This window comes from Poromitra crassiceps (assembly GCF_964638095.1).
Source record: "Poromitra crassiceps genome assembly, chromosome: 7".
Taxonomy (NCBI): domain Eukaryota; kingdom Metazoa; phylum Chordata; class Actinopteri; order Beryciformes; family Melamphaidae; genus Poromitra; species Poromitra crassiceps.
This window is the reverse complement of record NC_139628.1, coordinates 30,951,325-30,973,260: the sequence shown is the minus strand read 5'-3', so window position 1 is coordinate 30,973,260 and position 21,936 is coordinate 30,951,325. Positions and strand designations below refer to the sequence as shown.

Genomic DNA, 21,936 nt, shown 5'->3' with positions numbered 1-21,936 from the left:
CAGGTTCAATCTGCCACCAACACGTGGGTCGCAGGTTCAATCTGCCACCAACACGTGGGTCTCAGGTTCAATCTGCCTACCAACACGTGGGTCGCAGGTTCAATCTGCCTACCAACACGTGGGTCGCAGGTTCAATCTGCCACCAACACGTGGGTCGCAGGTTCAATCTGCCACCAACACGTGGGTCTCAGGTTCAATCTGCCACCAACACGTGGGTCTCAGGTTCAATCTGCCTACCAACACGTGGGTCTCAGGTTCAATCTGCCACCAACACGTGGGTCGCAGGTTCAATCTGCCTACCAACACGTGGGTCTCAGGTTCAATCTGCCTACCAACACGTGGGTCGCAGGTTCAATCTGCCACCAACACGTGGGTCGCAGGTTCAATCTGCCTACCAACACGTGGGTCGCAGGTTCAATCTGCCTACCAACATGTGGGTCGCAGGTTCAATCTGCCTACCAACACGTGGGTCGCAGGTTCAATCTGCCTACCAACACGTGGGTCTCAGGTTCAATCTGCCTACCAACACGTGGGTCTCAGGTTCAATCTGCCACCAACACGTGGGTCGCAGGTTCAATCTGCCACCAACACGTGGGTCGCAGGTTCAATCTGCCACCAACACGTGGGTCGCAGGTTCGAGCCCCCCCGTGTTACGCGCTTGGTCGAGCGTCAAATTGGTCTGCACAATTGGCCGTGTCTGCGGGTTAAAGCCGGATTAGCGGTATGTGTCCTGGTCACTGCACTAGTGCCTCCTTTGGTCAGCCGGGGCACCTGTTTGGGCGGGGAGGGGGGGGGGCAACTGGCGGGGGTAGTGCGATCCTCCCACGCGCTACGTCTTGCGGGTGAACACTGAAGGACATTGGGACTCCTCACAGGAAGGACCCTGATGGAGCAACTCTCCCCATGACCCTGCTGAGTAGTGCACTCTGGGAATGAGTGGGTATGACATCATCACTGATGACATCACAATTCAAGTCTTTGGCATCACTGATGTTGTCACAATGTTTATGACATCGGTCACCACTGGGCACCACTCGACAATGTTGAAGATGATGTCATCTCTCTAGCCACCACTCGATGATTGTGGGGCATGACATAATTGGGGTGTATGACATCATCAGGATGGTGGATGTTGATCGTGTTCATGTGGGTCGCCGCCCCCTGTTCGTGTGTGCCACCGGCCGCCCTATTACACTATATTAGTATAAGATCGTTTTGAATAATCAGGATAACCTTTTTTTCCTCTTTTCTTTTCTCTTCTCCCCTCACCCTTTCTTTGTATCATTCTCTCTCTCTCTCTCTCTCTCTCTCTCTCTCTCTCTCTCTCTCTCTCTCTCTCACCACAGGTAACTACAGGCGAGTTACCCCTCCTCGACTCTTCTCCCCCTCCTCTCTGTCTTCCTCCTATTCCTACCCAGCCGTCCTTCCCCTCTGATATCACCATGACTCCTATCGCCTTGACGACGACCACCGCCACCCTGGCAACAGTCTCCGTGGCGACCAGATCGTTGGAAAGTCAAAGTTCATCATCAGGGATGACAGGGCCGTTGGGGGCGTTCATGTGCCAGGTATGTTGATGATAAGTTTGGAAAAATGACCGTTTTGCTGAAGATTTGAACATGATTTGAGGATCTAATCAGAGAGTCAGTCTTAAGTTTGAGGCATACGTCTCAAGTCAAGTTCCAAGTCTAAAGTCAAGTCATAACAAATCTTGAGTCAGTCCAGTATCAATTTTATATGTTAAAGAAAACTAAATATCTAGGACTTTTCAATGATTTTAATATGTGGTAAGAGCATCATGAGTTTAATCAACCTACAATAAACGTATACAATAATATAGAATAAAGTTAAAACTAGAATAAATTCAATAATTTCATACACATTCTGAAAACTATTTAAATTCAGACGTATGCTCGAGCAAATCTCATCACTTTCAATCTGAGTCGTTTACAAAAACAGAAGATCTCAAGTCAAGACTTTAGTCAAGTCATCAGAGTACAAGTCAAAGTCAAGTCCCAAGTCACCAGCACCCAAGTCAAGTCAAGTCTCAAGTATTTTCTAATGCATCAAGTCAAGTCTCAAGTATTTTCTAATGCATCAAGTCAAGTCTCAAGTCTTCTCTTAATGCATCAAGTCAAGCCTCAAGTCTTCTCTTCATGCATCAAGTCAAGTCTCAAGTCTTCTCTTCATGCGTCAAGTCAAGTCTCAAGTCTTCTCTTCATGCGTCAAGTCAAGTCTTAAGTCTTCTCTTCATGCGTCAAGTCAAGTCTTAAGTCTTCTCTTCATGCATCAAGTCAAGTCTCAAGTCTTCTCTTCATGCGTCAAGTCAAGTCTCAAGTCTTCTCTTCATGCGTCAAGTCAAGTCTTCTCTTCATGCGTCGTCTTAAGTCTTCTCTTCATGCATTAAGTCAAGTCTTAAGTCTTCTCTCCATGCGTCAAGTCAAGTCTTAAGTCTTCTCTCCATGCGTCAAGTCAAGTCTTAAGTCTTCTCTTCATGCATCAAGTCAAGTCTTAAGTCTTCTCTTCATGCGTCAATATACAATCCATGGTCAAGCCTCAAGTCTTAAGTCTTCTCTTCATGCATCAAGTCAAGTCTTAAGTCTTCTCTCCATGCGTCAAGTCAAGTCTCAAGTCTTCTCTTCATGCGTCAAGTCTCAAGCAATTCAAATGTTGACTTGAGTCCAAGTCATGTGATTCGAGTCCCCACCTTTGCATCTTATTAGAAACGTTTGACTTCATGTTTCATGTTTGGAGAAAACAATGTAACCTAAAGGTATGGACCCTGACCCGTGTTGTGGTTGTGTGTTTAGGTGTAAAGGTATGGACCCTGAGCCGTGTTGTGGTTGTGTTTAGGTGTAAAGGTATGGACCCTGAGCGTGTTGTGTTTAGGTGTAAAGGTATGGACCCTGAGCGTGTTGTGTTTAGGTGTAAAGGTATGGACCCTGAGCGTGTTGTGGTTGTGTTTAGGTGTAAAGGTATGGACCCTGAGCGTGTTGTGGTTGTGTTTAGGTGTAAAGGTATGGACCCTGAGCGTGTTGTGTTTAGGTGTAAAGGTATGGACCCTGACCCGTGTTGTGGTTGTGTTTAGGTGTAAAGGTATGGACCCTGACCCGTGTTGTGGTTGTGTTTAGGTGTAAAGGTATGGACCCTGAGCGTGTTGTGGTTGTGTTTAGGTGTAAAGGTATGGACCCTGAGCGTGTTGTGGTTGTGTTTAGGTGTAAAGGTATGGACCCTGAGCGTGTTGTGGTTGTGTTTAGGTGTGCCAGAAGACGTTCCAGTACCAGCGGATGTTGAACAGACACCTCAAGTGCCACAACGACACCAAGAGACACCTCTGCAACCACTGTGGCAAAGGCTTCAACGACACCTTCGACCTCAAGAGACACGTACGCACGCACACAGGTACGGCCTGAGCAATGCACATACAGTAGATACACACACACACACACACACACACACACACACACACACACACACACACACACAGGTATGGCCAGAGTAATCCAACACACACACACACGCACCTATGCACACACACACAGGTACGGCCCGGACCAAGCGGCACACACACTTTCATGTATGCATGAGAGCATAGCGTACACACTTGCGCATATGCCCACACAGGTGAGGGATGCAAGCTTTACCTCCCATTTCTCTCTCTCTCTCTCTCTCTCTCTCTCTCTCTCTCTCTCTCTCTCTCTCACTCACACACACACACTTGAGAAAGCATGTCACACACTTTACACACCTTCACACTCTCCCCCTCTCTCTCTCTCTCCCCCCGTGCGTCCCCCCCCCCCCCCCCCCCCCGCCCCCCCCCGCAGGAGTCCGCCCCTACAAGTGCAGCCTGTGCGACAAGGCCTTCACGCAGCGCTGCTCCCTGGAGTCCCACATGAAGAAGATCCACGGCGTCACGCAGAAGTACGCCTACAAGGAGCGCCGCAACAAGCTGTACGTGTGCGAGGAGTGCGGCCACACGGCGCCCACGCAGGACGCGCTGCTGCTGCACCTCCACTCCCTCCACCCGCACAGCCCCTTCCTCAAGGCCAAAGCTGCGCGGAGAGGACGCGAGGAAGAGTCCGGAGGAGGATCCACGCCCGGTTCTCCCCAAGGCGCCGATAGCGATGATACCACTGGGTCAGCGGGCCAGTAGAGGGGGAGGGATAAGGGGGCGTGAAAGGGGAGGGACTATAGATCGATCTACCCTCATGGCCTGCATGCATACCCAGAATGCCTTGCGGTCCGTCCAACGAACGGCAAGCACCCGTCGGGATGGCGGGGGAACAGAGAAACGCCACGAAACACTTCAAACATGTTTCATTGGATTACTGCGGTTATGCTTAGACAAATAAAACGAGGGTTTGGTCATGGTTAAATAAGGAAACGTAAGCCACATTTAAATTTGTAACTCACTTTTTTCTTATATTATAACCATGACCAAAACCCCTAACCTTAACCGAGTTGTTTTACTTGCCTAACCATAAGCGTAGCAACCAACCTTTGGGACGTAAGTCAACGTTTTGTCGTTATGTTTATGTGTTTTTGTGAGACTGTCCTTCCGACGGGCGCTCTGCCTTTTTCGGACCGCAAGGCATTGTGGGTATGCAGGCTAAGAGGGTAGATCTAGTCTCTGCCGTGTGAAGGGTTGCCAAAAGACGAACCAAACGGGGATGGAAGATGGATGGATGGATGGAAGAAAGGGAGGGATGCAAACAAAAGACCAAGTAAAGATGGATTTGTTACTAGATGAACAAACAGATGGGTGAAGGGATAGGTAACAAAAGATTAACCCCTTGATACCTGTTGCAGCATTTGTGTGTGTATCCCTTTAAGACCGCGAACCGCGTGGTTCGCGGTCTTAAAGGGATACACACACAAATGAGGGATATACACGCAAATGCTGCATCAGGTATCAATGGGTTAAACGAGAGGACTTGGCAAAGGGGAAAACAAATGTATGTATGGATAGATGGATGGATGGATTGAGTCATGCATTTAATATATAGGGACAAAGTTCAAAGGAAATCTTGTTCCAAATAAGGCCAAGTCTGACATTTAGATGTCCTATTTTACATGAGATTATGATGTGTACATGTAGAGATTACGTACGTACATATTCGTCACACCAGATGGGTATGTCTGGGCAGTACACCATTATTTTCCTCCTCTGTTTTCTATGTGAATAATATCGTCTGTGGGATTTTCTGTACAGTGAAAAAGACAAGTTTTCTATGAAAAAAAAAAATGCTTTATTCATTAAAGGGAGTAATATATTACATCACAATGTATTTTGTTTTTGTTTTATACATTGTCAATATTATATATCATACATATTGTCTGGGAAATAAGAGCAGTATTTTATGTGGTATGCTCGGTGTGTATCTTTCTGCATTGGGCCTTCTAATTATGAGGTTACCTGCATTAGCCTATTTCACCGCCCACCCAATAGAGGGAATGCACGTGACGTCACGGACGCGACAGTCAGTGCGGGTACGCCCACTCAGCTGCAGTGAGTGTCAAAACGTCTAACAGCCAGGTGGCGCCGCCGGGTCACGGTGTTTAGCGTTCAGCTTCCGCGAGAAAACAACGAAAATGGTAAAGTGCTGTTGTGCCATTGACTGTAAAAATAGATTCAACAAGGCGTCGGAGGTATCTTTTTACAGGCTGCCGAAAGCTAATGAAACGGCCCCGGTCTTCTCTGCAGCTATCCAGGGTTTCAATGAGGGCTCATTCATTCTCTGGCTGTGTTCTACCTGCACAGATATAACGTTACATGAGTGATAGTGTTCACTATGAACAAAGCTAGGGACAGCGTATGCTAATATTTTTCTTAATAAAAGTTGTAATAAAATAAATATGTACCTCTCCACATACAACCAGAATATCCATTGCTGTCCTCGTTACTTTAATGTCGCCAACAAATCCAGCCTTGAAGTACGACCACGCGTCCAGGCTCTTGTATGCTTTCATGCTTTGGTTTGTGTATTTCCCCGGCGTCGATATTAAGTACATATAAATGTCAGGAAACCCTATTCCTGGCCACATGTCTACGTCCATGGACCACTGGTTCTTTGGCAAGCTGTAAGGGTCACATTCGAGTCCAACTGCCTTTATTTTAAGCAGATAATCGTTTATATTAGCCGTGGTTTCGCTACTACCCCTGGCAGAAGCCACGTTTGTTTTGGAAATTTGACACTCAGTGCTGCTCAGTCCGGCTGAGGGGGCGTGTTCGGGAGGGGGCGTGGCGTCGGTGCATTCCCTCTATTCACCCATTTTGTGTCTAAAAGGCAGGAAGTAACACAGGCGCAAGCAAGACATTCATTCGGGCCCCGGGACTGGAACACCTAAATGGATTGGAAGTTGGCAGCCCTGATGAGTGTTCTGCTCGCACCTGTGTTACTTTTAGACACAAAATAGGCTAATTGGCTCTGCTAGTTGAGCTGTAGACGTCGTGAGGCCAGCTCAAAGATGACAGAATGCACCTTCTGGCAGCCATGTTGGAGGTCCTCAGCTCTGGTGATCAGCTGTTTGCCCTCTAAACCTACAGTGGGACCGTGTCAACGGATTAACCATTTTCTGTGCTGTTTTTCACTGATAACCGATCAGTCTTATCTGAGTGATTTTCAGGGTTCCCACGGTCCTGGAAAACCTGGAAAAGCAATGGAATTTCAAAATCTCATTTTCCAGGCCTGGAAAAGTCATGGAATAACTCAAACCCTTGACAGTTTGGATAAAGTCGTGGAATTGTGTTGTGCGTAATAAAATTAATTGTTACAGCATCTTCCGTGGATAACCTTCCACGTATTGCAGGATGACTGCACATTTATTTTCTGTAGCTGTTGATATAACGTAGCTCTTATATGTCCATTTTAGTGCTTCTTGTATTTTATATTAACACGTTCACTGCCATTGACGAGTTATCTCGGCTTACAGAATCCGACGGTTCACTGCCAAAGACGAGTTATCTCGGCTTAAAAAAAAAAAAAAAAAATTGACGGTGGGACGTGGATCAACGCTCCCCACGTCTCCTATAAAAATATTGGAGTCAGCGAACGTGTACAACCCATTCCACGGACCCACTAAGTGGCGACAGTGCTCTCCACACTAGGAAAAGCAGAGCCAAAACGCGCGAGGAAACCATTCTCTACTGTAAAATGGATTGGCGAAAACGCTTTCACTTTCGCGCTGGGAGCTGGCGGTGGGGGATTCCAAAAATAGACTGGGTGGAAAACACTTTGAAACACGCAGCATAAAGCCTAGAATCGCACAAAGCTTCATCAAAGCTCTCAAACCCAAGAAACAAGTGAGCCCTATCCACACTCGCTGCCAGGGAGGGAGGCTGCTCAAACTCGCAGCAGCAGCAGCAGCAGCAGAACACTCGCTTGTGACAAACGCTGCGGAGGAGAACGCCCACGGAGGGAGGAGTTGGAAGCAGAGGGGGGTTTCCTGCTGTTATGGAGGAAATTACTGTTCAAAACTATTGTTTAGATGTCTGACGTCTTACTGATGCCAAAAATGAATGGTTAAAGTGACTGTTCTATCGAATTTCACAAAAAGCCGTTTATCTCAGAATAAATTTCCAGACGCTGAAACCATGCTGTATTCAACTGCTAATGCTTACATAACTACTAACTCTACAAACTAACTCTTTTAGACAGAGAAAGCACACATTCTATTAGTTCTTTTGAGATATTGTGTGTTCACAAAATCTTAGCAGAAAAGAATCCTCGGGTCTTGAAAGATGAGCCAGAATCCTCAAAAAAACCCTCTGGCAGAACCTACCTACAGTAAAAAAAAAAGGCTGGCAGTGAATGTGTTAATACTGTTATCTTATGGAAAATGTGTTTTTTATTGCAATAGCTTCCATGTAATGTGACGCAGTGATTCTCAAGTGCTAACATCCAATTAAGAGTTGTGTCCAATTAAGAGGTGTGTCCTAATCTACACCATTTCTGGTGTAGATTCAGAGTCAATGCCTCACATTGCATGGACATTATATTATGGGTCCTTGAAAAGTCATGGAAAAGTTTTGAAAGTTCATCCATGAAAATGTGTGGGAACTGGGAACCCTGGCTTGTTAGCTAGCTATAGCTAACGGTCAGCTGTCACTGTCCTGTAACAGCCAGAGTGTGCTGTCGTGGCTTTCTAGAGTTTAAATTGTTCTGGGTGTACAGCTACATTCCTTACAGTCACCTCCTCACTTCAAAGAATCCAAATGTCAACATTTGCTCTTGCCATTTCAAAACCTGCTAGAAATGCTGGGTGTGCGTTGTGCGTTGGGATTGGCCCTTGAGTACTCAATGTCTGGGCCATGCTGATTGGTCACAGGCAGAGCTAGATCATACAGCTTGCCTGGCAAATAGGCTACATGCCAAGTACGTATACTCAACAGCTTAAACCTAGGACAGGGTTTTAGTATTGCGTCCCATCTCAACAATCCTTTCTTGACATCTTGGACGTGGTCAGTTTTGTGCCTATTTTAACTCAGACTTCTCCTAGTCACTATTGGATGTTGACTCACCTCTCTCCCCCTATCTAAAATCTACCTAAAGATATATTTTTGTACCGTTGTTTGTTTTCTCCCCACCACTACAAGCAATGTAAGAGGTTACCCTTGTGTGTGCCATCCTCAAAGATGCGTTGGTTGGTTGGGACGATGAAGAAGCTAGAGTTCCTGCAGATAGAGCGACATCTCTGTTGAACTCATTAAGCATGATTACATTTGCAGAGACATGTACACGACAATTTCTCATTTGAACTTAAACATGAGTTAATTTGTTATGGCAAGGGGGGTTATCTCACAGTCGTGATGGTCTCTAACCCTGTTTGAACCTGCGTTGTCTTGCACCCGATGGGACCTGGTTCTGGAATTGACTTGAAGTTGGTTTTGACCGCCCCTGTATTGGAGTGATGATATACTGAGGTTTTCTAGTAGCCTCTAGTCCAGGGGCGCCCAACCAGTCGATCTCGGTCTACTGGTCGACCGCGGACTGACCCCAGGTCGATCGCGTCAAAAATCGATTATAAAAATATATATAATGGAAGTACATGCAGTTGTTTATTTTAATTATGGATCATAATACAATGCAATTCCAAATGCACTTTTATTTTAAAAGTAGCCACACAGTGAGAAAAAAGAAAGTGAGAAAAAATAAATCATGTATTGGGGAAAAAAAGCGATGCATCGATAATCGTAATCGAATTGAATCGTAGCCCTCTGAATCGTAATCGAATCGAATCGTGAGGCCAGTGAAGATTCACAGCCCTAATGTCAAGTGGTTGTGGGACAACGAAGTGTTGTGAGGTTAGTTACTGCAGGCTGGAAACGATGTGTGTGCGTTTGTAATGCAAAAGTAGTGTAATAAGTAACGAGTTACTCTACACAGAAAGTAATATTGTAAAGTAACGTATTACTTTAAAATGAAAGTAACTAGTAATATGTAGTAGCCTATATTACATTTTTAAAGTAACTTGCCCTACACTGCCAGCGTCCGTGGTCGACACTACTGTCTTTCCTATAGGCTGTAGCGGGGTCATCTTCAAGCCAGAGTGAAGATACTGGTATATGGAACTAGAAGAACTAAGGCATCCAGTGGTACCAAACGTCATGCTAGCTTGTCGGGAAGGATTGAATGGACTCAATTTTGACGAGGGAAAAACTGGCATGCTTTTGATTTCATACAGTACAATTAGATTGTGGAAATTGATGAGCATCACCAGTTTAAACTGGTTTAAAAAGCATATAGCCTAGGCCTCAAAAAACATTTTGGTTGACTTACAGTATGATTAAGGAAAAATGTGGGTGGTGAGGCTAGACCGGTTTAGAACCACTGGTTTAGATACGCTGTTTACTTTACATGACTCCTATGATCACTCATTTCCAGGGAAATTTATTTTTTTCCAATTATGTATGTCTTTTTAGTAAGCAGTAGTCCAGCAGGCAGGTGCTTTAGTTCAGTCCTCAACACATCAGCAGTCTGTGCTTCAGTTCAGTCCTCAACACATCAGCAGTCTGCGCTTCAGTTCAGTCCTCAACACATCAGCAGTCTGTGCTTCTGTTCAGTCCTCAACACATCAGCAGTCTGCTTCAGTTCAGTCCTCAACACATCAGCAGTCTGTGCTTCAGTCAGTCCTCAACACATCAGCAGTCTGCTTCAGTTCAGTCCTCAACACATCAGCAGTCTGTGCTTCAGTTCAGTCCTCAACACATCAGCAGTCTGTGCTTCAGTTCAGTCCTCAACACATCAGCAGTCTGTGCTTCAGTTCAGTCCTCAACACATCAGCAGTCTGTGCTTCAGTTCAGTCCTCAACACATCAGCAGTCTGTGCTTCAGTTCAGTCCTCAACACATCAGCAGTCTGTGCTTCTGTTCAGTCCTCAACACATCAGCAGTCTGTGCTTCAGTTCAGTCCTCAACACATCAGCAGTCTGCTTCAGTTCAGTCCTCAACACATCAGCAGTCTGTGCTTCAGTCAGTCCTCAACACATCAGCAGTCTGCTTCAGTTCAGTCCTCAACACATCAGCAGTCTGTGCTTCAGTTCAGTCCTCAACACATCAGCAGTCTGTGCTTCAGTTCAGTCCTCAACACATCAGCAGTCTGTGCTTCAGTTCAGTCCTCAACACATCAGCAGTCTGTGCTTCAGTTCAGTCCTCAACACATCAGCAGTCTGTGCTTCAGGTTTGGGTGCAGTTCCCTTTCAATTCAGTGAAATTGGTAGGTGGATTTTCTTACAAATTAAACAAAAAAAAGTGTCTTACATCTAAGCTATAAAGAAAATGTGAGCATGAATAGTCTATCACTAATGTGAACTGAAGTTTCAATTTACACTTTGAACTGGTGGCAAATTGGCTCAGTGGTTAGCCTCACCCACAGCAAGAAGGTCCTGGATTCGAACCCCATGCTGTGAGATTAAATGTGTCTCAGTTGACTTTCATCATATATGTAGTTCATTTGTATTCAACGTTGAAAACTAATTATGCATTAGACTGCCTCTCCAAACTGTGTGTGAATGCATCACAAGACAGTTATTATTATTACTAATAATGTTTTGCCAAGCTTTGTGAATGCATGTGTGTGTGTGTGTGCGTGCGTGCTTGTGTGCATGCATGCATGTGTGTGTGTGTGCGTGCGTGCGTGCTTGTATGCATGCGTGTGTGTGTGTGTGCATGCATGTGTGCATGCGTGTGTGTGTGTGTGCGTGCGTGCTTGTGTGCATGCATGCATGTGTGTGTGTGTGTGTGTGTCAGACAGAGAGAGAGAGAGAGGTTGTGGGTGGAAGTGAGGCTGAATTCCTGTTCTCTGTTGGGTCTTGTTGGAGGAATCCAGCAGACTCTAAACACACTGAAGGTACCTGGAGGCAAATGGTGACAACAACCAAATAACGGTTCAAACTAACACTGCTTCAATAAAAGAGGTGTGGAAGTCATTTGGATGTGGCCACAGTGCTGCGTACTTACACTAAGTCAAATTGCTCATATGTAATTGGATTACCTATGTGGCAATCAAAGTGATTCTGATTCTGTTTCGGCCCTTTGGTCAATCGGACCGTCCACCCTTATGGCATGTGTGGCATAGGTACATCAGAATATGTTTGGAAAATATGTAATGTACAAAACCTGGTCATTTGAACTATGCATTCTTTTGATTAATTGTACATAGGCTACATATGCTTTGAGAATATATTTGGAGATATGTTTCAAAATGTAGAAATACTTACAAAAATGCCCAAACAGAGAAACAGACAGACAGGCAGAGCCCCAGCTCCCATTTATATACTGATGAATGATGATGATGATGATGATGATGATGATGATGATATAGTTAGGCTACATCCCTCACATGCAGAAATGTTCTTTTATTATGTCGCCGCTAGAGGGCAGTATTAGGCCGGTTTTGCCTTGTGCCCTAACCTCGCGTCACCAGGCTCATCTCGGCGAGACTTGTGCCCTACTCCCCTCCTTCCTTCCTCTCCTGATCACGTGACTCATGTCAACAAGGAAGAGAGGGCAATGTCTTTTTTCATGCTGCTTTGAAAACAAGGCGCCAGCTGCAGCATCCATGCAGTAAACGCGTTGAAAAGGTGAGCGGCACATTGTCATGCACAGACACGACGAAGCCCGATGCTTCACTGCTGCAACTTTCTACACAGTTTGTTAACGTTAGCTTCTTTTTGACTCGTCGAGTCAGTGGGCTGTGGGTGCAAACATTCACACTGGGCAAATTGCTAACTAGTTTCTGCTAACGTTAGCCTATTAACTTGCAGACTAGCCTACAGTTATTTATACAGTCAATGCTACAGTTACTAACATGAAGATATGGTTACATCGATTTGCCCAACGTTTTCACTACCAAGTTATCCATTTTTGCCGATGTGCAGTGCAGCACAACGTTTATAACTTGATTTTTTTAAATTGAAGTTAGCGTGGTGGTGTCAATGCCATAATCAATTCAAATTTGGTTTCAAAGTAGGTTATACAAAAATGGACCAAAAAGTGTTGTTATAGCCTGTATGCTGTGTAAATTACAGATATGGATTATCAACAGTGCAATGGATAATAAAATGTATTCCCAGTGTTCAAAATGTTGTCCAGTTTTTGTGTATTTTAAATGTATCCCCAAACACATTGTATTAATGTTTTCTGTTACACACCAGATGGTGATCCTGGTAGAAAAATAATGATTCACATAAATGAATGAATCACAATCAGTCAATCAATCAGTCACAACTGAATCACAATCAGTCAATCAATCAATCAGGTGAATCAGGTGATTGTGATTGAGATAAAATAACGGGTGATTACAATCAAATTACAAACAGCCAATGAGCTGTGTGTTGTAAAGATATTGGTAGGAAATGCATGTGACATGGGAATACTATGAATACGTGAAATGTACTTTTTGCAATAGAGACTGTGCTGAAGACTAAACAACCTACATTTAAAGGAAAAGGGTCACTATTGTGTGGAGTCATGCTTCTGCTTCTGCTTCTGCTTGTTATTTATTACTACTTATCATCTGGTGCACTCTTGTCAGATCCAAAGTGATGCCAGCCTCGGAGCCGGTCCGGTTGGGTCGGAAACGAGCCCTGCCCCCCTGTCCCAATCCACTCTTCCTCCAGTGGCTCACTGAACTACGGGACCAGGCGAGAGAGAGAGGGCAGAAGACCCAGCACACCTACCAGAAGGTACAACAGGATGATCTATACTAGGCATCTCGCACGCTATGTGCGCTCGATTCCTCGGCTCGCCCGCTACCCGGCCTCGCCCACCCTGCAGCGTGCCGAGCTGGCCCTGCAGCTCGCATACACAGCTCAGCCGGCCTCGCCCGCAGTCCGGCTGCTGCGTGGCCTCGCCTGCCCTATTGGCATGCACAGCACACAATTGCCCAACTTTGCATCATGATGACATCACTCACTGATGACATCACAATGATGTCACAATGTCTATGACATCATCAGTGATGTCACAATTGCGTGTGTGTAACCAAAATCCACAATTGTTCGAGTGTCACAATGCCAGAGATGGGAAGTAACGAAGTACAAATACTTCGTTACTGTACTTAAGTAGATTTTTCGAGTATCTGTACTTTACTTGAGTATTTAATTTTCTGACGACTTTTTACTTTTACTCGTTACATTTTAACACAAGTATCTGTACTTTTACTTGTGTACATTTTCAAAACAGGTTCGTTACTTTTGTTTAAATGCACGAGAATGTAATTTAAAAACGAGTAGAAACGGGAGAACGGAGCAGAAGTAATAGACGAGTTTCCCAGCGCTGCTGATAAAAGCTCATTCCAGCTCCGCCAATAGTATGACTTGGCACTCCTCCAGGGCGTGGACAAAGAAGCACAAAGAAGAGAAACACGGATGTTCTCTGAGGGGAGACACACGCAGACATTAGGGGCCGTGCAGACAGCCAGCACTTATTTAGCGCTCGTCTTTTTGCAATTCATTCTCTATAAGTACTAGGGATGGGCATTTCTAGCAAAAACACTATTCGAAATTCGCTGGCCAAATTCGAATTTAATTCGAAATTCGAAAATAAAAATAAAAATGTAAAAAAAATTAAAAATGTAATTTTTTTTTTTTTTTTTTGAGTGAAATGTTGCATTGTCTCCCCTGATTCTAAGTCTACGGCTTTATTAATTAATATAAAAAGCTTCTGCTGTGGATTTTTAGCTCAAACAAGCATTGCACCACTGAAGTAAAGAACATGTTACATGACATTGACATTTTCGAAAATAAAAAACAGTTTTGACAATCATGAGTGGTTCATTAAATATTTAGTAGGCTCAGGTCTGAGTGCCAAAGGGGTGCCAAAGTCACCCCCTCTCCCTCTTCATGGGATTTCATCCGCCATTCATTTTTCCATAAACCTTGCTTAAAATGCTTATAAAAATTGTTTTACTTGCTCAAACCAAGCGATTTTCTTAGAATCAGGGGAGACAATGCAACATTTCACTCAAAACATTTTTTTTTTTTTTTTTTTTTTTGAATTTAGAATTTCAATAATAAAAGTCGACCTTGATAATAACAACGATTATTCGAAAATTCGAAATTCGATGCCCATCCCTAATAAGTACGCTTAGCGCGCATCTCTTTCAAGAAGCATTTCATCGCGTTTAAAAGCTGGTGGTGTTTTTTTTAGCGCAGCGCTCTGGGCGCTGAAAGCTGAGGAAAGTTTAACAGGAAAAGCGCCCTGCTCCTCTTCACTCCTCCCACCTCGAGTCTTCTCCCAGGAGAGGAGGATTTTCATCTCGCTGCTTCCAGAGTTGCCAATAATCTGGCTTTTCCAAGCGTTCTTTTTTAAATAACCGCTCCCTGCGTGCATGGCCCCTTATGGTGTTGTTCTAACACATACATTCAGTTTGTGCACTGTCAACATTCAGCTAATATGGAATATGGTGGTGTTCTAACACCAGAGACAGGTCTGTCTTAATAATAAACCTTGAATTTGTGAATGTGATCAACCTGTGGACATTCAGTTCCTTATCCATTAGGTATCAGTATCATATCAGTCTCGAGTATTGTGATTCTGCACTTTGTAAGGGACACCTTGTATCCAGCAGTTAAACTTGTCTAACTATTTGCACATTCATATATCATGGAAATATTAATGAGGGAGGACTAGATATGATTTTAATGGGGGGGGTTTTGTGTGGAAAAACCATAGCACACTATTTAAAGTAGAGTTTTAAGATGTGTAAAACATTTGTAGGGGATCTTTTATCCTCAAATTATATTCTATGATGTGAGGTTCAGTCATTCAGAAAGATACGGTAAAAATACTTTTACTTTTACTCGTTGGGTACATTTCAGAGCCTGTACTTTTTTACTTTTACTTGAGTAAAATAATTTAATCAGTACTTAGTTTTTTACACAAGTAACTGTACTTCTACTCAAGTACAGAATGTCAGTACTTTTCCCATCTCTGCACAATGCCTATGACATCATCAGTCTATGATATCATCTGTCATGTCATAAGATGATTTTGGTCGATGTCACTGATGACATCACTGATGATGTCATAGACATTGTGACATCAGTGGGACAAAAATTGAAATAGACAGTGCCCACTTGGTCCCTTTTATATAATAATCCTAGGCTCGGCTAATTCCTAGGCTCGGCTGCTGCGCGGTCTCGCCCACCCTGCAGCTCCACAACTGTGCGGGCTCACTTGTTTTTATGACATCACTGATGATGTCACAACTTTGCATCACCAATGATATCACAATTGCTCTTATGACATAACTGATGATGTCACAGTGCCTATGACATCATCATCACTGATGTCACAATGCATATGACATCATCAGTGGGAAAGAAATGTAAACAGAACAGACAGACAGAGATTGCCCACTTGCTCTTTTATATAAAAGAAAGAAAGAAAGAAGATTCTATACTGTTGCATTCTATAGTTTCTACTTTTTCTTTCCACTTCAGCTATGTAGATCATACAGATGTAGAATAGACCACTAAATTTAAAATACATACTACAGCATGCGCTGGGACGCGTCATCAGTGATGTTAGCTGGGGTTGTAAGATGTTTCGGGTCTCTCAACATCATACACCCTCGCCCAATACACCCAGCCGAGGTTGATTAAGACCCCGACCCGCGTCCCAGAAGCAGCCGCTCACGGATCAGCCTTCCTACGCTGTCTGCAACGTTGCATGCGGAAGGGTTGATCACGCCCAATCTGCTGCAATAGAGTTAGTGCTACACCGCAGTATTGTAAGACCCTTCGGTGCATGGAGGGTCTAGGCCCTGTGTGGGTGACTCCAGGCCGGGCTCCTCCTACGTCTCACCAGACCCTCCCGGGGGAAAAGGCAATCCTACCATGGGCAGAGAGGACCCCTCAAGAAGGCCTGTGCGCTGCACGTCATTCGCCCGCGGCGAGCACCTCACTCTAGACTGAAGGACCCCAGGCCGCGGCGATCTTTGCACAGATTTTCAGGCGGCTAATCCGTAGCGTTTGTGGATTTCTCCCTCACGAGAGAGCCAGGATGGGGTGCTAATCCCATCCCGTACCGGATGTCGTCTCCGACCGTCAACTGTCTCTCCAGCTTGTCACCAAACTATACTTGGTTGTCACCTAGTCTATTCCTCACTGGCCAGGGGAGCCAGGATTCTAGATTTAAAATACATGCTACAGCAGAATAATAACTTAATATAGAATATAACTTGTTCAGATAAAGTAGATGATGCCCTGTTGTTTTTCTTCTTCTTAATGGGCCACATCAAATATGCTTTTGGAGTTTTGGAAAAAAGAAAGAAAGAAAAAAGAATATGGTTCATATGCATGTCTGAAAATTCTGGAAACACATCAAAAATGAATTTGATGATTCAGAATCATCTTAACAAAAGGATGTAGATATGCCAAATGGACAGTCTGGAAAATTTAGTAAAAAAATGTGTGCACTGCAGAGAGACGCATGACACCTCATTTGATGTTGTTTTGGACCAACAGTTATTTCTCATGTTGTGTGAAGACTATAATCTATAGAGCACTACGGACTAGAAGATGAATATAGTCCAAGAAACGGAGGTCTAGAAAAGGCATTTTGAAATGTGTAGGAATCCAGTTGACTGCCGAAACAGATTGATAAAGGAATACATGTTTTATTTTCCTTACCAGGCCATCAGCTCCTTGAATAAGTATCCTCTACCGCTCCAAAACGCCAGAGAGGCAAAGATCCTCCAGAACTTTGGAGACGGGATCTGTAAAATACTGGACGAAAAACTGCAGCGGTACCACAGAGAGAACGGTGAGAAACGGAAGACGGGATGGATGGATGGTTTACGGAGTTATGGATTTGCATGTTAGAGGTCAAACTTGTAGTGCAGCCTTTGCTTTATGGAGCACTTAGTAACAACTGTACATTATTATTATTATCATCATTATCATTGTTACTATTATTATTGACACTAGCGGAATACCCATCCAGCGTAGCCTCCATGCTCAACGGTGGAGGCTGCGCAGCATTGCAAGTTCGGCCATTAAGTGCCGTAATTAGCTAATTAAAAAATCCGGCTCCATTAGGTCACCTGCAGCGGTGCTCTTTACACTTCCTGAAAGATTCAGCGCGATCGCACATAAAATGCCATAGCTGTGGCCGAACACAATTTCCTCACTCACACACATATTATATTATCTTATATTATAGGATTATAGATCAATTGAAGAGGATAGATGGACGGATGGGTTAATAGGTGGCAGGATTATGTAAAATACTAGATTAAAAAACTGATATAATAGAATGAGTCTGGATTCATGGTCATCTAAAAGTAATTTGAAGTAATCGGACTACACTGATATTTTCTTCTCTGTCCCAGGTCCAGACGCTCCCATCCACTCTCTCCCCGAAGGAGCGCCCCCTCCTGGTAGACCGGACAACAACAGCCTGGCTCCCTCCAGAAAGGTAAGGAGGTTTTTGTGTGTGTGTGTGTGTGTGTGTGTGTGTGTGTGTGTGTGTGTGTGTGTGTGTGTGTGTGTGTGTGTGTGTGTGTGTGTGTGTGTGTGTGTGTGTGTGTGTGTGTGTGTGTGTGTGTGTGTGTGTGTGTGTGTGTGATCACTTTTTATCATTCTTTTGTTTATTTGTTCATTTATTTGCTTACTTTGATACTTGTTTATTATCATGTTCAGATGATTCTGGATTCAAGTGGAACTGGAATGCCTGGTTTGGTTCTCTGGTAATAGCAGTGAATGCTAAAGGAATATGTGATATTAGAGCTATTTCAAAAATCAACCACGTTCAGGATTAAACAGAGAGATTGATTACTTAACCTTGCCGGGCAGCTGGATTCACAAGTTCACGATCATGCAAAAAAGCCATCCTAATGCTGCCAGATAGGCGTTTGACGTGACACCTGCAGTGGTGCAGACCACTCAGCATCCGAGGAAGGAGGAGGCGGTCGTAAGTTGTTGAAGTTAGCCTGTGATAGACAGATCGTTCATCCAATCACATGCCCAGTATTGTTTGAAAGTGCCCGCCCTTTTTCCAAGGACGACTTCCCTGATGCTTCTGTGTAACAAACCATCTGGCCGTGTCAGGTTGATAATTACCAGAAGTTAATCATCAATATTTGTAAAATAGAGGGTTGAATATGTAAAAATAGGACTTAATGTGCTAATCTATCTTTCTGGCCCGAATGATTACATCCAGCGATGTAGTGTTACAAATAGAACCCGACCGATACTGGATTTTGGAGGCCGATACCAGGGAGTAAAAAGATTCCGATATCGATATATCGGCCGATATTCTTATATTATATAATACACATTATATTACACAATTCTTTTGCAATGATCCCTCAAATATCAAACACTTGAGTTAATAAAAAAGATCAAATATACACAACATGCTGTCTATAACTTAAAAAATACAAAATAAAAAAATATCTGCATATCGGCCAACATATTGGTTGATATGTATTTCCGGTTGATATATCAGTCGGGCTCTAGTTACAAAGTTCTAGAATTTGTTAAAATGTTTCATGCCACCTTTTCTTTTTTTCAGTCTTTTTTGAATGAGACACTTAATTTGTTTCGCTCCATGTCATCCATCTTTCCCTGCAGAAGAATACTCCAGGAGAGGGAGGGAAGGACAGGGAGAAAGGAGCAGAAGGAGGAAGAGGAGGAGGAGGGAGGAAGAAGAAGAGGGAGTATGTGCCCCAAAAGAGATCTGGTGGCTATGCTGTCCTGCTTGCCCTCTACAGGCAGGCACAGGTATCACCTCTTTCCTCATCACACTCAGTCGCTTTGTTCAGCCATTACAGATTCAACCATTCAACTGAAATCTATCTATCTATCTATCTATCTATCTATCTATCTATCTATCTATCTATCTATCTATCTATCTATCTATCTATTTATCTATCTATCTGTCTGTCTGTCTGTCTGTCTGTCTGTCTCAGATTCCAGGTAGTAAAGGTTATATGTTCAAACTGGAACTACAGTCTGAGGCCCAGCATTTCTGTGATAAGTCATTCACTGTGGTAAGTCGATTATACACACACACACACACACACACACACACACACACACACACACACACACACACACACACACACATGCACAAGTACTAGAGCTGCAACAATTAATCCATCCATATAAAATGTATCGCCAGCTATCTTTATAATCAATTAATCATTTAGACACATGTTTAAAGGGACAGCTCACCCTAAAATCCAAAATACATATTTTCCCTCTCACATGTAGTGTTATTTATCCATCTAGATAGTTTTGTGTTCGTTGCCTGGATTTTGGAGATATCAGACATAGAGATGTCTGCCTTCTCTCCAATACAATGGAGCTGGGTGGTGCTCTGCTTGTGGTGCTCAATGCACAATACATTTTAAAAACTCAACAGCAATGTGTCTTTCCAGAAATCATGACCCGGTTCCTCTTGGGGAAAAAGTGATCGAAATTTTTCACCATTTTGTGACATTTTATAGACCAAACGACTACGGTAATTGATTACCGTAGTCAAGAAAATAATCAACAGATGAATCGCTAATGAAATTAACTGTTAGTTGCAGCCCCACATTTGAATATTATTCTTGATGATCCTCCTTCCCTCCGTTCCTCGCCCTACATCTTCTTCTTGTTTTTTACAGTCTAGTAGATTCTTTCATTAAACTCTTGTTTCCATCTCCTCTCTCCATCCCTCTCCCCATTTGCAGCCAGATCTAGGCTCTAAGTACACAGCCTGGTCTTCAGTCAGCACTCTGGTCCAGAAGAACCTGGTCCTGAAGACACACAGCCCCGCAAGGTACACAGGAGGAAACACACACACACACACACACAGTAAATGGTAAATGGCCTGCATTTATATAGCGCTTTTATCCAAAGCGCTTTACAATCATTAGGTAGTCTACATTCACCCATTCATACACCGATGGCGGCAGGCTGCCACGCAGGGTGCCTACACACCATCGGGAGCAAGGAGGGTTAAGTGTCTTGCCCAAGGACACAACGACGGCAGCTGGGAGGGAGCGGGGATCGAACCGCCAACCCTTGCGTCATTGGCCGACCCGCTCTACCTCCTGAGCTAAAGCCGCCCACACACACACACACACACACACACACACACGTTATCGCCAAAATAGACTGGTGATGTTCTTTCTAACTAGGTTCACAGTTCACACTGCAGGCCTTCATGCTCAAGTCTGAGTTGCAGCTCAGAGCCTCGGGCTGGGCGAACTGGACCATAATCATATCTAGGGCTGGGTTCAAAAAAATCGATTCTCCGATTTTTAATCTATTTTCATTTTAATCCTCGATTATCGATTCATATGTCCATATGTTTTTTTTTTAATTTTTTTTTTCTTTTTTTTTACTAAACAGGCTAAAATATTGTGCTGTGTGTGGTAGTTGAAACATAGTTTCAAGTTGACGTTTAATTATGTTTGTAGTTGAAACAAAAACATAAATACTGTAGGCTACATGAATGGAAATGTTTGATCATTATTAATATCTACTTTTAGAAATTATATAGGCTGAAATCAAATCACTGTGCATCATTGTGAAAGTGTCTTTATTGACAGATGAAAAGGCTGTTATTTACCCTTTGTCACCACGTGGTGAGTAAATATATGTGTAACTAAAACCATTAAAATTGACAACAGGTCTGCAACTTTTTTCCCCATGTATCTACTTGGCTGGTTGGAAACCCCTGTGTTACATAACTGGACAGTCATGTAATTCAGGGTACAGCTCAAAAACCACGTTTTGGTATCACTAACCAAATCAATATTGAAAATTGATCGAATCGGAATCGAATCGAATCGAATCGAATCGAATCGAAATTAATCGATTCGCAACCTTGTGAATCGGAATCGAATCGATTCTTGAAATTTGAACCAATACCCAGCTCTAAATTTTAGGCTGAACGGCGATACATGATAGTATTTTCGACTAAGTGGGCTGAATGTTCAGCTCACTGAGCTGTGACAGGGCCTGGAAAGTCCTTCAAAAGTCCTTGAATTTGATGTTGAAGAAGGTGTGTGAAGCCTGACTTTCAGTCGATGTAATACACCTCGGCTCAGAGTAGGACAACAATAACTGTGAATAGCTGATTGAGTTTCTAAACATAGGACGACTCAGTTGTCTCTATTTCTCTCTCTCTCAGGTATTCTCTGACAGAAGAAGGGCTTGCGTTGGGGGAGCGGCTGGATTCAGGAGAACAAGGGGCCAACAGACAAGCACAGAGAGACAGAGATGGAGCGAGGGATGAAGACGAGGTGAGGAGCATACGAGGGGAGGAGCAGCAGCAGGAGGAGGAGGAGGAAAGGTTGGGTTCAGGAGTTGTGGACCTTACTGCCAGTGAGGAGGAAGAAGAGGAGGAGGAGAGGATACAGTGAGTGTTCACCAAACAGTTAAAGATGGATGGGCATTGTGTACGTCTTGTGCTCGTACCTTCCTGGGAAAACAT

At 43.8% G+C, this 21,936-nt stretch overlaps 2 protein-coding genes across 2 annotated transcripts in view; both read left to right on the top strand.

Annotated features, from left to right (window-relative positions):
* ovol1a (ovo-like zinc finger 1a) overlaps positions 1 to 4,836 on the top strand; it is a 22,670-nt gene extending 17,834 nt beyond the window's left edge. The window contains exons 3-5 of the mRNA XM_083640285.1: positions 1,347 to 1,568; positions 3,258 to 3,402; positions 3,825 to 4,836. Of these exons, the coding sequence (XP_083496411.1) occupies positions 1,347 to 1,568; positions 3,258 to 3,402; positions 3,825 to 4,153 (696 nt within the window). The 3' untranslated portion in view covers positions 4,154 to 4,836. The remainder of the gene's footprint in view (positions 1 to 1,346; positions 1,569 to 3,257; positions 3,403 to 3,824) is intronic.
* A 7,188-nt stretch (positions 4,837 to 12,024) lies between these two features.
* mus81 (MUS81 structure-specific endonuclease subunit) overlaps positions 12,025 to 21,936 on the top strand; it is a 36,742-nt gene continuing 26,830 nt past the window's right edge. The window contains exons 1-8 of the mRNA XM_083639702.1: positions 12,025 to 12,080; positions 13,034 to 13,184; positions 17,139 to 17,268; positions 17,837 to 17,922; positions 19,080 to 19,229; positions 19,418 to 19,498; positions 20,186 to 20,274; positions 21,634 to 21,861. Coding sequence (XP_083495828.1) covers positions 13,044 to 13,184; positions 17,139 to 17,268; positions 17,837 to 17,922; positions 19,080 to 19,229; positions 19,418 to 19,498; positions 20,186 to 20,274; positions 21,634 to 21,861 — 905 coding nt within the window. The 5' untranslated portion in view covers positions 12,025 to 12,080; positions 13,034 to 13,043. The remainder of the gene's footprint in view (positions 12,081 to 13,033; positions 13,185 to 17,138; positions 17,269 to 17,836; positions 17,923 to 19,079; positions 19,230 to 19,417; positions 19,499 to 20,185; positions 20,275 to 21,633; positions 21,862 to 21,936) is intronic.